The following is an 18,449-nucleotide window of genomic DNA, read 5'->3' as shown; positions in this document are numbered from 1 at the left end:
TCTGGGAAAGCCTACTGTGGACCATCCTTTTATTGTATTTCCCCACCCACGTGGCTATCTGTGATTGGTGCTGAGGTAGGACTGGAGTTAATCTCCCAGGTATACATTGATCTTGTTGGGTGTATGTAGGTAAGATAAGTGATTTACCACAGAAAATAGTGGAAGAAGCGTATGTGCTCCCCAACCCCCCCAATAAACCAATGAAGCTGGTGCCATATTTATTACCAGAAACCAAACACTAATCAAAAGGGAGCTTAATACCCAAAGGGAAGTGAGAGTAACCAAACAGCACTTGTTTGCACAATGGATTTCCAATTGTACCTTGTGTTCTTAGCTAATCACCTTAGAACACTTCTGCTTCTGTCTGGATGCCATTCCACTCAGGGCCAGTTAGAGCAAGGGAATAAATAAGGAAGTGGGGAATGGGTGTTTCCTATTTTTGGCCCATAGACTTTATACATTTTTAGATACTCAGTGTTGAAGAGTCTGGGAAGGGCCAATTTGGGGATGGTGAATTACAGAATATCAAAGGACAGACAAAGCCCCAAGGCAAAATAAGTGTCAGAATCACCTCTTCTCCAATCCCTTCTGATATGTGGGCTACGCTAGAGATTGGAAGGTATGGAAGGGAGAGGAAGCCATAGATCTTGGACTTTGAAGCATTAGGCTTGGACCCGGCTTTTGTGGCATGGTATTGTGGCATTAATAAGGGAGTCAAGGGGTGCCTGGGTGACTCAGTCAGTTAAGCGTCTGACTTCAGCTCATGTCATGATCTTACAGTCTGTGAGTTTGAGCCCTGCTTCAGCCCTGATGTCTGGAGCCTGCTTCAGATTCTGTGTCTCCCTCTCTCTCTGCCCCTCCCCTGCTCATGCTTTGTCTCTCTCTGTCTCAAAAATAAATAAAAACATTAAAAAAAATTTTTTTTAAATAAGGGAGTCAAAGCTTTTGCAGAACAAATGGTCACTGCCTCTTCTGTGTTTCTCTGGGACTCTTTAAGGAGCCAAGGCTATTGGGGGCAGGGAGTACAGACGTCCTGGCATTGGTAGCATCTTCCAGTAAACCCCAACCTGGTCAAAGAAAGGTGCTATAAGCCACCTTCTCTACTCCTCTTGCATTTGGAGAAAAATCCCCTAAATATGGAACTTACAACCACCACAAATGCAGAGTTCCAAAATTCATCTGGGCCCACAAAACAGTCATTTACTCCATCCCTCTTCTGACCCCTCCATTCCAATCATAACTGTCTCTCTACCCAGCTCCTGCCAGACCTCTCTCCTTGGGCTGAGGTGCTTGAGGCACTTTCACCTCAGCAGGCTCAAATCTGAACTCATCCATCACTCAGATCTCTCCATTTTCATTGCATTGCCTGTCTTATTTTTTTTAAGTTTGTGTGTTTGTTTAATTTATTTATTTTGAGAGAGAGAGAGAGAGAGAGAGAGAAAGAGAGAGAGAGCAAGCAGGGGGTGGGCAGAGAAAGAGGGAGAGAGAGTATCCCAAGCAGGCTCTATGCTGTCAGCACAGAGCTGGATGCAGGGCTTGAACCCATGAACTTTGAGATCGTGACCTGAGCTGAAACCAAGAATCTGACACTTAACCACCTGGGCCACCCAGGTGCCCCCATTGTCTGTCTTAATCAGTGACACTACTATGCATCTGGTCACCCAAGCTGGAGACCTGCCTGGCTCCTTCCTTTCTCCCTCAGGCTCACATTTCTGGTAATTACCACAACTTGTCATTCACTTTTCAAATATTTCTTGAATCGGTCTTTCCTTCTTCAGCCCCATTTCACCAACCCTGCTTCAGGCCAACATCATCTGATAAGGGTGATTTTAATAGCTGCCTAGTGGGTCTCCCTGCTTGCTTTCTTGCCTCCTTTGATTCTGTTACCTTCCATGCGGCCAAATGCCATAGTATCACATCTTGGCATTTTCCCCCACTCCTATAACTTCCTGCTTCCTGGGATCTGACAGCTGGCCACAGCTCCTACCTCGTCTATAGCTTCCTCTCCACACATTCTATGCTTCAGCCAATCTGTGGCTCTCTGAGCTCTTATCTACCTCCAGCCCTTTGCATATGCTATTCCCTCTGCCTAGATCATACTGTTCCCATACTGTTCCTACTACATATTTAAGTCCACCTTCACCAGGAAGACTCCTGAACACCACAGGCTTGCCAGTGTTTCTCTTCTCTGCCCCTGTGCCTGTCTGGGATGATTCCAGTTCCATTCAATTATCTGCTAACTTATTTGTCTCCCTTGAAGGCTTTAAGATCTTTGTGGACAGGGACCCTGTCTTTGCAGTTGTAACCAGCGCCTTGTAAGTACTTGTTGGGTAAACAAATGGAAAAAGAAAAAATCACAACATGCATGCTTCAGAGCCTCTCCTGCAAATCATGCCTCAAAATTTATGGCTGTTCAACTCTTAGTGAAACCTTGTTGAGAAGACACAAAATCGAGCCCTTGCATTTGCCTGTAATGTTCTTCCTCAGATATCCCCTTAGTTCATTCTCTTGTCTCAGCTTCTGCTTATCAGAGAGACTTTCCCTGGCCATCCTATATAAAATAACACCCCCATAGCTCTATTCTCTTTTCCTTGTTTTTTACACCAAAGTGCATGTCACTGGCATTTCACATAGTTATTGTTTAATTGTATCCCCCTTTTAAACTTAAGCTCTTTACCAGCAAGGACTCTGTTTTGATTACTTGCTATTACTGTGGTGCCTATAAAAGTGCCTAGCATTTAATTTATGCTTAAAGTATCTATTGAATGTTGCAGTTGAATACCTAACTGATTAAAAAAAACCCATAAAGTAGGGGCACCCGGGTGACTTAGTTGATTAGGCATCTGACTCTTGATATTGGCTCAGGTAATGGTCTTGTGGTCCTGGGATTGAGCCCTGCATCGGGCTCCACACTATGTGGAACCTGCTTGGGATTCTCTTTCTGCCCCTCCCCTGCTCATGCTATGCTCTCTTGTTCTTTCTCTCTCAAAATAAATAAACAGAAGTCTGCTCCTTCATTGTTAAAAAAAACAAACAACAGCAAAGTAAAGAAAAAGAAAAGAAAGGAAAAGAAAAAAGGAGCAGAGGGACGAAAGGATTAATTCTGATGTGTTTTCTTTTCCCTGGCTCTTGCCTTTGGCATTTTTATTTTTCTTCATGTTTGGTTGTACCTGAGTCAAAGTAAATCTGCACACGATCCAACCAGGCTCCACTAAGCATGGATTGACCATAGACAGGGCCAGGCTCAGCACTGAAGTCCTCCTACATAAAGCCCTTCTGCAAAGGCAGCAGGCCTGGGGATTCAGTGCATGTCTGTGTGCCCGCATGTGAGATCTTTTAGCTCAAGATACACTGTCCCCATAGCCCTGTTTGCTGATACACACGTGTGGTTTTCCCTGAGGTCAGAAGTTTCTAATAAAGCAACAGGGCCTTGGTCTGTCCTGAAAAGCCACAGCTGGACTTCCAGGAAGCAGCTGGTGTCAGGGCAGACATTTCCCATCACATTGGCTTCTACTGGCCCACTTGACACTCAAGTCCAGAGTCCTTGGAATATCTGGGTCTCCTGGGCCCAAGAGCCTCTTTATTTCTGGTTGTGCCTTCAGTGCGACTCCTGGAGCCCCCCACCCCACCAACCCCTGCCTTGTGAAGCCTCCCTGGCCAATGGGGGTAGTGGGTCTTCTCTCCACTGCTGCTGCTGCTGTGGCTGTGTAAACAGGCCTACATATTCTAGATGGAGAGGGACAAGTGCAGTGAAGGAAGGAAGTCTGTAGGCTGTGTCAGTGCATCACCTCTAAAGATTGTGAGACTCCTGAACACAGGGACTGCATCTATCCTATTCACTGGTCTTTCCCCAGCTCCCATCATGGTACCTGGCACGTACTGGGTGCTCACATAAATGTTTTTGCAAAGCTGAATAGACCCTGTGAGGGCATCATTATTGGTCCCATTATACAGCAGCAGCAGCCCCCCAGTTATACCTTCCGTTTCTACCATGCCCTTTTAGGTTCACTCCGTTTCTTGCCAGACTGTAAACTCCAGGAGTGGAGGGATTGTGTTTTACTTGCTCACTTCTGTATCCCCAGAAGTGCCTGGCACAGAGGAGATGCTCAGCAAATATTTCTTGAATAAATGGATGGATGGATGGATGAAGCTCAGTCAGATCATGTATTTTGTCTAAGATTACACAGCAGAACCAGTTAAACCCAGTCTCTCCAACCAGGGTGTGAACTCCATGAGTCCTGGGTTTTTTTTACCACAGGATCCTTGGCACTATGACCAGTTCCTACATATAGTAGATGCTCAATGAAAAATAATGAATGAATGACTTCAAAGACTGAGCTTTTAAAATTATTACTATTTGCCACACTTTTTAAGGAGACATGGGACCTTATGTGCAGACACATCACAAGTCCCATTTTGAGAGATGGCAGAATTTAAAGATACAGGCCGTTTTGCAATAGCAAGGATCAAAGGCGGGGCAAGAGGAGCAGGTTGATTGAAGTGTGAGCTCCCTTTCTGTGGCTGGAGCACTAAACTGCATCACCTACAGCCATCAGGAAGTGAGAGCCGCAGAGCACAGGGTTTCCAGCTGCCTATTACTGAGACATCAGGGTCAAGGAGGCCAACAGAAGCAGAGGCAGCCAGACCTTCAGGAACCCTGCAAAGAAAGCAATTATAGGGCTGCTGCTAACACGGATGTGTTTTTGTGCAAAACTAACATTAGGTGCCTCCTCTAGACTGACCAGTTAGGAAAGAATACCCTCTGTGGGCTGATCAGTTAGAAAAAGGAAACTTCTTTCTCTTGATCTGCTCTGAAATCCAATTAGAGAAAGGTGCCACTCAGAGTAGAAAAATAGAGAAAGGTGCCCTCTCAGGTGGACCAGATTGAAGAAGACAGTCTTTCCTCTGGCATTAGGAAGGGCATTGGTAGCCCCTCAAAAGGACACTGATGTGCAGGGCCCAACCTACTCAGGCATCCTTTGTAACCTTGAGATATTCACAGAGGAGAAGCCTCTTAGGAACACCTTAGATCTCCAGCTCCAAGGTCACTGGTACAGGGTTGGACTAGCTCAGGTAAAACACTAGGTTGGTGTAACAACTCCTTCAGATCTAGATACCAGGAGCCAAGAAGGGCAACAGTTACATTAATTCACTTTTCATCCATATTTTCAGACAAGTCAGTCAAAGGCCATAAAATGCCACCTGTCCCTGGCTTTTGTCATCAGAGAAGCAGAGAAACAGGGTTTCTTGTTTGTCTATTGTGTTCATCCTGGAACTAAGCATTGTCTTTGGCATGTAGTAGCACTGAACATATATTTGTTACCTGCTGAGTGAATCCTGAAAATAGTGTTAGAGATAAATCACAAAGCTTCAGGAGGTGCCCAGGATGCAGATCTAGTGTGTGCATGTCTACTAGGTATAAGTTTGTTTAACTGTGTGTGTGTCTGTACCTGCAAATATGCATGCATGCAACTCTAGCTGTCTGTGTATCTGTGTGTACAAATATGAATATATGCATGTGACCTGGTGTGTGTGTGTGTCTGTGTGTGTGCAAACATGTTTGGGTGATGTACATTCTGGGGTGCCTGTCTATGCATGCCTGTGTCTGTGTGCACATGTGCACTAGTGGGGGACAGCATACATATATGTGCATATGTACATCCCCAGGACCAGGCATTTCCACAGGTGTAGTCACCTCTTCAGAGCTCAGGCCAACCAGGCCAGGTGCTCCAGCACATCCTGGGCTTATAGATAAAAGCCCCAGAGGAACGTTCTCGTGGATGCCCCCTGAAAAGGGGACCTGAACTTACCCAGGCTGCTGGAAGCAGCCCTTGAGACTACGGCCTGGACATCTGTAGATGGAAAGAGAAGGATCAGTGTGAGGAGAAGGCATGCAGTTGGCAAAAATCCTGAGAGAAAGCCCTTCAATTTGCTCTTCTCCTTGCAGCCAGAGTAGTCTTTTTAAAACCCAGGCCTGATCATGTCATTTCCCTGCTTTTGACCTTTCAGGGGTTCCCCACTACTTTCAGGAGAAAGGCCCCAAAACTTAGCAACAACTGTAAGTCCCCACATGGTCTGGACCCCACTACATCAGCTTATCCTATACCAACATCCTCTTCTTTCCAGCCTGCCCGGCCTTTTCTCAGTTCCTCTAGCAGGCTGGGCTACGTCCCACTACAGGCCCTTTGCCCATGCTGTACCCTCTGTACCCTGAGATTCCCTTCCCCTCACCCCTTTTCCCTGACCCCTCTTAGTTAATCCCTCCTCAGTTGAATAATGTCGGCTCCAGTGGTCTCTAAGTTCCATGTGAACCAGATCTGTGTCTGCTTTTGCTCACCACAGGATCCCCAACCACTAGTATAGGGCCTAGTACACAGGAGGCAGAAGAACAAATTTGTGCAACAGAAAGAACACATGATTCGGAACTGGTGAAAGGAAGGCAGCTTGTAGTCCACCTTGCCCCACAGAATTGACTTGCTCCAGTTCTGAACATAGTAAGATCCACATGTTGAGTTCTGTCATTCCTCCTCATCTCCAGAGAATATTCCCCACCAGGAGCATGGGAGGAGGGAGTATCTTTCTTACGTTTCCGTGTGATGGGACCCAGGTTCAGGACATGGGTTTGGTCTATGATGCCCCCACTGCGGAATCTGGTCCCAGAGCAGGTCTGCAGGAAGAGGGCAACAAAGAAACCCTTCCATGAGGGAGACTGAATGTGGTCCTGCCGTGGGGAATGGGCTGCACTCCTCACAAGGGCATCCTCCTGCCTCAGTCTGGGGCTTGAGGATGGTCAAAGCAGGGGTTGTCAGGAAATCTGCATACCTGGGCTCATGCCCCACCTCTACCATTTGTTAGGTATATGATCTTAAGCAAGTTACCAAAGTTCTCTGAGTGGCTCATATAAGGAACTAATAAAATTCCTCCCCTTTAGTTACTGCAAAGAATTAAAAAATTAACACAGATAAGGTGCACCTGGTGCTTTAAAATGTCAGCTTCTGTTATCAGAACACAAGCCTGTTATCAGAACACAAGCCTGAGCTTTTACCAGCCAGTTGCAATGCACTGATCTCGCCTGATTTCCCAACAGCTTAGGTCTCTTACCTGGCCACGCCCACCCCGTCTTACTGCTCATTCTATTCCTGGACTAAAAGAGAAACACAGCCAAAATGTTTATTTTCTTTTAGACCTTGTGGCCAGATGTCTTTGGTTATTGGAGATGGGCGAGGGAGAGGTCATGGCAAGCAGCCTGAGGGAGGAAAAGGCAACTCACAGGTTTGCATTTTTCATTAACAGTGTCGCACAGATAGACTTCACAGTGCAGATAGACCAGGTCGTAGTTCCCAGCAAAACGGAACATCTGGACAGAAAATCGGCCCTGAAGGGACTCCCCATTCTCCACCACCTGGATGGTTGAGTCCTTAGTGCGTGGACATCTGGGAGATTTAAGTCATAAAACATGGTTGGTTAAACAAGCACTCTATGGCCAGACTTCCTGCACTTGATGTTAGCCAAAAGGCCGAGAAGCAATTATGACCAAACTTCTGGGTTCAACTCTCACTCCTCCCCCTATTATTTGCTGTGTGTCCTTGAGCAATTTAATCTCTCTGTGCCCCAGTCTCCCCGTGTATACAGGGAGTACTATTTGTAACCCATTTCATAAGATAGCTGTGAAAATTAAGCCAGTTAACTTTTCAAAGTGCTCACTATAGTATATGACACATAGTAGATGCTACATATACATGATGGTGAAGTAAAACTGTGGTCAGCACAGAGTTGAAACTATGTAATGAAGTCAGCTTGGTTTCCTAGGAAATGACATTCAGGATCCTTAGCTACCATTCCTTTGCTATCTTTTATGTAGGTGGTTCTAACTATAACAGTGGGCAACTTCCAAGTCCTGAGGGGCAATGACCAAATGGGAGTGTGTGTGTATGTGTGTGTGCCCATCTGTAAATGTACACAATGGCACCTAAACTCAAAACTGCACATGCAGTGACTCCTGTATGTGCTGGGCTGGATCAGGACACATGGGCAGACAAATTGGGCATCTTCTCTGCTATTTTACATGATTTGCTCAGAATTGATTTAGGAGAGGGGCTGAATGCTGATTGCACAGAGGAAGAACTGAGAAGGGACATCTTTGCTTTGTGTCCCCCACAATTCAGATCTGATTGCAAAAGTGCACACTCCACTTGGCAAAATAAAGGCCCTGAGGTTAAGGGGACCCACTGCCTGAAAGACCCATGCACACAACCTGAGCAGGGCATCCAGCCCCTCTTACTGTCTCCCGAGCCAGCTCCTCCTTACACATCCTGAGATGTTTGACATCTCTCTCAGACTGGTGGTCCCCAATCCAGCTCCCACACATGCCCAGACAGAAAAACAAAGGCACATCCAGCATTTCTTCCTGCTTCTTTTTCAAAACTTTCCAAGCGTTCCACAGTGTACATGTTCAACTGCACATATGCTCATTTCATATATGAGAACATGAATAGTCAGACAGATGAGATGGCTTGTGTCTCTGGACAAAGAAACAGCAAAGCCAAGATGTGAACCCAATTTCTCCATGATGGCCCAATCAAGATCATGCCAACCCTTTCCCATTTTTTTTTTTTTTTGCCTTACCTAGAAACCACCTTCATGTATGTTTTCCTGTGTTTCCCAACATCTGTATTATTATCTACTTACTATTTTCATCAAATACATGTAAATTTTTATTGGAATACATCAATTTTTTCAGAAGAATCTTCAGATCCTGACCACAAATGGCAAACCAGTATCGCTTGCCATAAGCAAAACATGACCATTTACAGATAAATACAAAGTAAAACAGTGCTATTAAATTTTAGTTAGCTACTGTCACAGCTAAAGGCCCTAAAACAGACTTCTGCTTTCTTTCTGCTGCAAAGGGGATTAGCAAATAACAGAGAAGTGTAAATGTCAGATGAGCACCCAACTTAGACTTTTCCCTTGATGTAATTGACACATTCTAAGAACTGAATCAGGAATAGCTCACTGTCTTCCTGACTATGCTACTAAAATTGCAAATGCCTCTCCCCTTTTCCTGCTTTGGGTTTTTCCTTTAGCTCCATTACCACTGACATGCTATGGATTTCATCTTCGTTAATTATTGGTCTCCCCCCACCCCTTGGAATATCAGCTGTATGAGGGCATAGAGGTTTGTCTGTTCTATGCACTGTGTTATCCACAGAGCCTGGTATACCGTAAGCTTCCAGAAACATCTGTTCCATTTTGAATGACAGTGTGAATTACTTTCTCACAGTGTGGCCCATGGTTCTCCAATGCCTCTGGAGTAAAAAGCAGCACTTCTGTGTCCTCCCTTTTACAACTGGCCCTTGATTAACTGTCTCCAGTGCACTCCTCCCAGCCAAGTCCTGCTTGCTTGCCTCCTGCCTTGGGTGGGTGCACCTTTCAGTCAGGTTTCTTAACCTTTTCTTGAGTCCTGGACACCTCCAGCCTTCTGGTAAAGCCCATGCATCCCTCCTCAAAAATAATGTTTTAAACACATAAAGTACCTAAGATTATAAAGGAAACCAGTTCAATTGAAGTGTAGTTCTCAAAATATTCAAACATTTGATATATGTATTATGTATTTACATATCTATTATAACAATTTTTTAACGTTTATTTTTTATTTATTTTTAAAAAAAATTTTTTTTTCAACGTTTATTTATTTTTGGGACAGAGAGAGACAGAGCATGAACGGAGGAGGGGCAGAGAGAGAGGGAGTCACAGAGTCGGAAACAGGCTCCAGGCTCTGAGCCATCAGCCCAGAGCCCGACGCGGGGCTCGAACTCACGGACCGCGAGATCGTGACCTGGCTGAAGTCGGACGCTTAACCGACTGCGCCACCCAGGCGCCCCTTATTTATTTTTGAGAAACAGAATGTGAGTGGGGGAGGGGCAGAGAGAAAGGGAGACACAGAATCCAAAGCAGGCTCCCGGCTCTGAGCTGTCAGCACAGAGCCCGACGTGGGGCTCAAACTCACGAACTGTGAGATCATGACCTGAGCTGGTCAGGATGCTTAACCGACTGAGCCATCCAGGTGCCCTTTTACATATCTATTATATATAAATACATACTGATAATACATTAAATAATTTCTAGTAGAAACTGTAATATTCTAGTAACTGAAAAGTATTAACACGTGCAAATGTCCTGCTAATACTTTCATGATTTGTTGCCTATGTTCATAGTGGATGGTAATGTTAGATTTTCAGCTAGAGATGAACAAATATAAAGATGTACTTTTCCCCAAATCCCAATCCAGAGATTGCCCCGTTCTTCCCTGGAATTCCATCCAGGAGCCTCACCTGTCCTGGATGATGAAGTACCTCAAGGGGTCTGTGGCATTGCTGCTGGGTGTGGCATAGCAGTTGGTCATCAGCAGTGCAAACCGGGACAAGTCACCCCCATCCAGCATGGTGCCCACGTAAAGAAAGGCCTCTGTGGCCAGGGTCACGGAGGAGCCTTGGTAGGGCTGTGTGTAGGCAGGGCTCTGGAAGAGTGCCATCCGCACGGTGAACATGCCTGTCCCACCCACGCTGATGTTTAGGGTGCTACAGGGAGAGAGGGGCTGGTGAGAAAACCAGATCTGAGAACAGCAACACATGGCCCACCCTTTCTGGTCTACAGTCCTGGAAAGTCCTTGGTAGCTCTCTGCATTTTTATCCAGCAGTAGGACTGGAACCCACCACCATCGCAATGGTTGCAAACTGCAATGAGCAGACATGGGTCACCTGAGGATCTTGTTGAAATGCAGGTTCTGGTTTGGTAGGTTTGGGTCGGGCTTAAGGTTCTACATTTTTAACAAGCTCCCACGTGTTGCTGTTGCTGCTGATCCATAGATCACATGTCTGCCTCCCTCACATGGTAGCCCTTGCCTTTAAGAAGTGCAATAAACAAATTCTCAAGGGAGTCATCTACATTCTTCTTTGGTCTCAACCTGGAACCGTTGAAAGGGAGACTATGAGTCCTACAGGCCTAAGTCAGAGTTCTGGTTCTACCTACAGCAGAAGACAGGGGTTTTGTAAATTTGTAAATTTGTAAATTTATTTGTGGTTACAAGTAAACCACACTGGAAATAGCTGCACTGATGTAGACTTCACAGGATGAGCCAATAAAGGACATTGTAAGACTGATACCCTAGAAACAAGGTGTATGATAAAAGCGCAGTAATGCAGAAGTCCATGTTATAAGTGAGAAGTGGGTTGTTGGCTTGGACTCAGATTTGGAGTAAGGCAAGATTCCCAGCTCAAAGCAGAGACACATCTGCACACAGATGTTTTGCTCCCTGAAGTCTGTCAGGCTGAGACATGGCCACCACGTTGCTTCAGTGAACTGCTTGACCAGATGATGACCCATCCAAAGGCAGACAATGAGCAACCTTCTTCCCCCAAGTAAGCCAGGCACCCTCATCAGTGCCTAGTGCCCTTCCCCAAGTCTGGTTGGCCCAAAGAGCATGTAACCATGGGTGAGCTTCACAATTAAGGCCATGGTAGAGTGGGGACTCTGGGCCTGATGGCCTGGGTTTGAATCCCAGCTCTGTCACTTACTAAACTCTACTTTCGGACAAGTTCCTAAACCTTCTCTGAGCCTCAATTTCCACATCTGTATAATGGGAATAATAATAATAGTAATACCTATACCTCTTAAGGTGCTCTAAGATTTCACTGAGATTTCCTGTAGAGCTGTTAGCACAATGCCTGACATATAGTCAGCTCTTCATAAATGCTTGTTCTAATTACAACTGTAATTTTTCCAACATCAGCATCATTGGCTTGTGAGTCGTCCTACTCAGAGATTTTCAGTTTTATTTGGCAACAGGATCCTTTTATTATTTTTGTAAATAATAAAACCACATGTGGCACCCATTATAGGTGGAACATCTCTGGTTCACCTTGTAGGCATCCCCAAAGGCACTTCCTTAAAGACCCTGAAACCCCAAGAGGCATAATTTTAAATCCCTCTTTAGTCAACTCCTTCTTTTTACAGAGAAGGAAGGAAACAGAGATTCAAATATGGCATATGATTTATGTATCATATAAATAGCAGGTCTGGACCAGGAGCCCTCCCTCCTTCCGTCTGGTCCAACCACCCTGCCCCTCTGATAAGCTAGAGGCCCTAATATTTGATTTACATATGCAAAGCACTATTGTGCTTCTAATAAAGTACTGCTAAGTCCCTTTCACTGAAGACCATCACCCAGGGTGGGGCTATCAGTTTCCAAAGCCATCTTGTTAGTATGTGACAGAGCCTGGATTTGAATCTGGGCTCCAGTATTCCCAGTTGGGCTGTATTCCATTGGGAATGCTCGCTCCCAGTACCCCCACCCAGCTCCTTATGGCTGGCAGTTGACAGGGAAACTGAGGACCTGGTGGTTAAGGGGTCGTGGGGTAGAGCCAGCCAGGGATACCGGGGACCCTCTCTGGCCACACCTGACCATTGGCTGCAGGGAGGTCTTCAAGCTGACTTTCATGTCCAGGGGGTAGGAGCACGCAAAGTTGATGTTGATGTTGAGGTCACGGATGATGATCTCATCTGCCAGGTAGAGGGTGTTGCTGTACGTGGCATGGGTTTCATTCCTCTGTGTTGGAGGGTGGGAGTGGGAGAAAGGGGCATGAGAATCTGAGTAGGACTCAAAACCAAATGGGTTTCTCTAGCTACCTGTGAGCTGTCCTCCCAGCTGTCATAATCAAAAGTTATAACAACAGCAGCCATCTATGAGCATGCATCACGTGCTAGGTCCTGAGCGAAATGTTCCTCCGGCATCACTGTATTGGCCCCTTCAATGACCCTAAGCTCTACTATCTCCTGCCTCATGATGAGGAGATGGGGCTTCATAGAAATTGACTAACTCTGAGTAACTTGCCCACAAGACGTGGGATCTAAGAGCCTGGGCTCTTCCACTTAGGCCATGTTTCCTCTCTCATACACTAAAAAGACTAAAAACCATGTCCTGACTCATTGTTAATACTGGAATTTTAAACGCTACATGCAGAAAATGAAAACTTCCTTCTTCCTTTCTTTTGTCTTCTTTCCTTTTCTTTCCGGGGGATGAGGGAGTTGGGGAAGCAGTGTTCACTCAAACATTGACCTCTGGGTCCCTTTTGAGGAGGTTTCTGTAGGTGAAGTCCTGGTTCTCTAGACACCAGTGATGCAGACCTTGCCTCCCAGGATCACCCAAGATAGACAGACCTGCTTCTGAGCCCAGTGCCAATACCTACTGGCTGAGAAGAATTACTTTCCTGTAGGCCCTTCTGTTCCCATTTGTAAAATGGGGAACTGTCATCAGGATCATTCTCTTTATTTGAAGCTAACATTTATTAAGCACTTACACTGTGCCAGTCACTGTCCTAATCACTTCACATACAATAACTCATTTAATCCTCTTAAAAATCCTATGAAGTAGGTACTATTATCCCATTTTATAGTTGAGGAAACTGAGGCACAGCCAGGCTCATACAACTGGAAAATGATAAAGCTAGGGCTTGAACCAGGCAGTGCTCTCACCCTGTCCCACACTGACCAGCACATACCGTCATCACTGTCCCACAGGGGCCATCCCTGGCTGGGGTCACCACAGATATCCAGTCCCGGTCTCCCCTCTCAATGAAGCCTGAGCACTGGCTGTCACGCAGGTACATGAAAACTTTCTCAAAGCCCAGGCTCTTCAGCTGGCACTTGCTCAGGGACACCTTGATGTCATTGGCCCCACACTCCAGCCTGCGCTCCAGGTGGGAGAGATCTGAAATAGGCAGGGAAGGTGGGATTGGAAGCCAGTGACCACAATTCGGGGTCCACCACATCTCCAGGCCCTGGGCCCAATTGGTTGGGCTATCCACCACCTGGAGGGCACTCAGATTAGCCTCTGTCTGTTCTTGCTGTGGTCTTCCCTATCATAGGGACTGAGACACAAGATTGGACTCTGAGAATCACTGGATGGATTCAGGTGGCCATCCATCAGCCCCTTGTTAACTTTCTATGTGGATTGTATACAAATGAAAACATTTTTGATCCATTCACCCCCCAGCATTAAATACATTGAATCTCAGTAAGACAAAACAAAACAACACATTAATTATAGTATCTTTCCATCCTTTCTATATCAAAGAGATAGTCCTCACTAGTTACTAATGTTTTTAATGCTCTGCACTTACTAATTTCCCTTTCAAAACAACAGAATGCAGATATCAGGCTAAGTGTTTGGGGAACAAAATAACATCTAGCTGGATTTTTTTTTTTTACTTTAAAATTGAAGTATTACACAGCTGCTAGAATTTAATAATTTTCTTTTCTTGTATTCATTTTTACTGTTACCTTCTGTCGAAGGTGTTACGTGCCACAGATAGATGCAGTAGTGACCATCAATGTCCCAAGTTTATTTCAAAGAAGAACGATTCAATCAATTTAAAGAAAAACAAGTTACTAAGAAAAATCCCAGTATAAGCTAGTACTTGCATAAAGAAAAATTGTAAAATTGGAACTTGGATGTGACTAAAATCATGACTGAAGTTTGGGAGATACTTTCCTGCTTCAATCATTGTACATATGGGGAATCTGAGGCTCAGAGATGGCCAGAGCCCTGCTATGGGTCTTCCAGGGGTCAGTGGAAGAAACCGCAGGCTGGTCACCAGTCCTGTGTTCTTGGGCTGCAGAAATATGGCTTAGGTAGTCTTTGGCCAACAGGTAGCAGCTTCCCCTGTCCTGCTGTGGTGTGGGAGCCTCAGAAAGAAGGTGGGGATAAGGAAGTCCCTCAAGCTCTGGGAGCTTTGGGGCCAACTAAAATGAGACCAGGAGCCTAGAGAGCTTCTGCTGGTTTTAATAGATATTATTGGACCTTCTTTTCACTCAAATTGGATGATATGTATCGCACAGGACTATGTCCCTCCCCCAGTTGCTGACATTTCTCAACACCTTGCCTCCTCCCACTGGCCTCACCAGTGATGTTGAAGTCCTGTTTGCACTGGCAGCTCCATGTGCCATCATCCATTTTGCAGTCCTCGTCTATACTGCACTCCTCACACGTCCCCAACACAGAGCTTGGGTCTGCAGAGTCACAGACACAGACAGTCAGCAGGGATGCTCCCCAGGCTCCTGTGGTGCCCACCCAGGCCTGGAGTGGAGGTGGGGGTGGGGGGAAGACACCCACTCACCTGTACAGTAGGCCAGATAGCACTCGGGGGGCGCGGTCAGGTTGTAGACGTAGTAGCCGGCACAGGCCTTCACTTGCACAGGTGTGTCCCACAGGCAGCAGTGGCCCCTCCAGTGGGCGCAGGTCGTGCGGCTCACGATGCCCTCATCACTGGATGGGTGCGTGCCGTTGAGCCACATGGGCGCTGCCGTATTGCACCTCAGGACTGGCACACAGGTCTCGGCCAGGCGCACGCCGCCCTGCCCCACAAAGCGGTACCAGCCGCTCAGGCCTGAGTCACAGGTGTAGCCTGCCCCGTACTCAGAGCTGCGCCAGTAGTCATCCAGGATGTGGTGCGCCTGGCATGGGTCCACGCACACAAGCGTGTTGCCCTCAGGCACGCAGTCCAGTCCTGGCCCGCAGGAGCCTGGGGAACACTCACAGTGCCACCCATCACCCCAGTAGCCAGCGGGGCACACGCATGAGTAGTTGCCTTTGTGGTTGACGCAGGTGGCCAGGGCGTGGCAGCGGCTGAGTCCCGGCTCAGCACACTCGTCCACGTCGGTGCAACCCAGCCCAGGCATCAGGCGGAAGCCGTCAGGGCAGGTGCACAAGTAGGAGCCCAGCATGTTCACACAGATGCTGTCCTCGGAGCAGTTGTGTGCCCCAGAAATGGCACATTCGTCCAGGTCCACGCACGTAAGGCCGTCGCCGGTGAAACCCACCTGGCAGGAGCAGGTTGTGGCAACCCCATCCTCCATGCAGGTGGCATTGCTGTGACATTCAGAGCAGCTTCCTGCGGACAGAAGAGCCCAGCCTCAGAGTAGGGACAGCTGGACCAGTGGTCACCAAGAGAGTCCTCCTATATCCCTTTGGGTACCATGTTCTTTAGACTTGGTCCCTGGAGGACTCCCTCCAAAACAAATAAACAAAACTCCCCTTATGATTGCACTGTGCATTCTTCTGTGTTAAGCATTGCTTTCAAACTGTGTCTTCTTTTAAAATATCCATGTTTCTACATCCAGAGGAATAATACAGAGTTCTTGACACTTTGGTAGGATTTAGGTGACCCTGTCACCCCTTCCCCACTTTTGAACATTTAATGCCTTTTGCTCAGATCTTCCCTGCCTCTTCCCTGAAGACTTCCCCAACTCTCCCTGACAGGGGCAGTCACACTTTGTGTGACATCCTCCATGACAATAAAAGCCATAAAGATAATGAGCTGTTGTTTATTAAGCACTTAAATTGGGATGTGTGCTTTTCACTCATTATCTCATTGAATCTTCCCCAATGGCCCCTAGGGGATTGTTTCTGTGTTTACCCTTATTTTAAAGATGAGCAAACTGAGGTTCAGAGGGTTTAAGCCATGTGCTCTGTTGGTAAAAGCCGGGACACAAACCCAAGTGGCAGGACCACAGAGTATATGCTCTTAACCAGGACACTGAAATGGCATTTACTGTGCCCCCGAGTACTCCAGCTCATGGGAGGTGCCCAGCTCCCTTTTGCATGGAGAAGCTGAAAGCTACATGAGGGTGATGTAAGACCCAATGGAAAGACCTCTTAAGAATGCAAGGGGAGGTATTTGGGAGCCACTTAGGTGTTTTAAACCTCCTGTGTGGTTAAGTATGTTCCCGACTTTCCAGTAAAGTGGCAGGGGACCTTAGTGGTATTCTAGACTCTTGCGATCTAAGAACCACAGCATTAGCATCACCTGAGAGCTTGTCAGAAATGCAGAATTTCAGGCCGTACCCAGGACCCACTGAATCAGAGCCTGCATTTTAGCAAAATTCCCATCTGAGTCCTATATACATTAAAGTATCAAACTGTATTTAGAATAAATCAAATTCCAAGCATGACAGGAGAGAGAGCATGACCTCCTCTGCTAATAGTGGCATTGTTCCCTACACACACACACACACACACACACACACACACACACACACTTACTTGCTTCTGAGGTCTCAATGGTGACAGCTGTTATGACCCAAGAGGTTACCACCACTACCATCCGCATCAGGGTCAGAGAAGAAAGCCGCCCCATTCCTTCTGCTCTTCACAGCTACTTCTGATCTGGGGAAGACCTGCCCGAAGACAAGGACAGGTTGACCCCCTGGGTTTTCCTCCCAGTCTGTGATGCCTGAGGAGTCCTGTGAACAGAGATGGATGGGATAAACGCATGATCTAACTCCCCTCCCCACAGTTGGGAGGAGTGCTTTGGTTGTGCACTGCACAGCTCCAGAAGATGCCATTTATATGAACTACAAAAAGTGTGCAGTGCTGTGGCCCCTGCTTTGGTAGTTTTCTCATCTGTGACCCCACCCTTACTCCCACCCACATGCCATCCTCTGCTCCCCAAGTCTCAGCGCATCTGGAAGAACTGAGTCTCATTTGGAACAGGAAGCAGCAAGATAGGGTAGAATGTTCTGGACTCACCATCATAGGAGGCAGTTTTGGGTTTTAACAGCCAACTGCTGATCCCTGCTGGGAAACTTTCAGCTTGCCCAGATCCATTTATTTATTCAACAAACATTTATTGAGTAGCTACCTTGTGCCAAACAGGGAGCTACACACCAAAGAAAACAATGAACAGGATAGGCAAGATCCCTGACTTCATGCAACTCACATATCACAAAGAAATAGCTTGAGATAAAAACTTGAGAGGCGATTAACCCTCACAATGGATTTTAATGTTTCCAGAGCAGTCACTTATTATTCCACTCAATTGGTGAAATAATCCTAGGTGGGTACTACTAATACTACCCTAATTTTTCCAGTAGCAAAGTAGGGTAGCATGGTGGTTAAATGTGCGGGACTTGGAGCCTGTAACAGGGATTCAAATCCCTGTTTTACCAACCACTAACAGTGTGACTTTCGGCAAGGTATTTCATTTCGGGAAGAATTAGTTTTCTCATCTATGAAATATGGGTCATTGCTTCCACAAACTGAGTGCCTGTGATGTGCCAGGCTTAGTCTGAAGTCCCTGTGATCAAAGAACTTGTGTTCTAGTGCGGTATTTTCCAAGCCTTTATGACTAGGATCTGCTATAAAGAAAATATTTTTTGCCATAAATTGGTACAGTTGTTGGGGCGCCTGGGTGGCTCAGTTAAGCATCTGACTTCAGCTCAGGTCATGATCTCACGGTTTATGAGTTTGATCCCCGTGTCAGGCTCTGTGCTGACAGCTTAGAGCCTGGATCCTGCTTCAGATTCTGTGTCTCCTTCTCTCTCTGTCCCTCCCCTGCTCACACTCTGTCTCTCTCTGTCTCACAAAAATATATTTTAAAAAATGTTAAAAA

The 18,449-nt window shown here is 46.4% G+C and overlaps 2 protein-coding genes across 2 annotated transcripts in view; one reads left to right on the top strand and one right to left on the bottom strand.

Annotated features, from left to right (window-relative positions):
• Positions 1-18,449, top strand: part of ACSM5 (acyl-CoA synthetase medium chain family member 5) — a 108,085-nt gene that overhangs the window by 13,292 nt on the left and 76,344 nt on the right. The window lies entirely within an intron of this gene.
• UMOD (uromodulin) lies at positions 4,596-17,195 on the bottom strand. Its single transcript, XM_047087471.1, has 10 exons — positions 17,102-17,195; positions 15,177-15,950; positions 14,962-15,069; positions 13,560-13,768; positions 12,459-12,607; positions 10,335-10,580; positions 7,271-7,433; positions 6,586-6,667; positions 5,811-5,852; positions 4,596-4,657 (listed from the first exon to the last, which is right to left on the bottom strand). The coding sequence occupies exons 1-10, from the start codon at positions 17,193-17,195 to the stop codon at positions 4,596-4,598; spliced, it is 1,929 nt and encodes a 642-aa protein (XP_046943427.1).

The sequence above is a fragment of the Lynx rufus genome, unplaced genomic scaffold (genome assembly GCF_022079265.1).
Source record: "Lynx rufus isolate CCGP_SWC_20201006 ecotype Redwood Valley unplaced genomic scaffold, mLynRuf1.p SCAF_23, whole genome shotgun sequence".
Taxonomy (NCBI): domain Eukaryota; kingdom Metazoa; phylum Chordata; class Mammalia; order Carnivora; family Felidae; genus Lynx; species Lynx rufus.
This window is presented reverse-complemented; position numbering and strand designations above follow the sequence as displayed.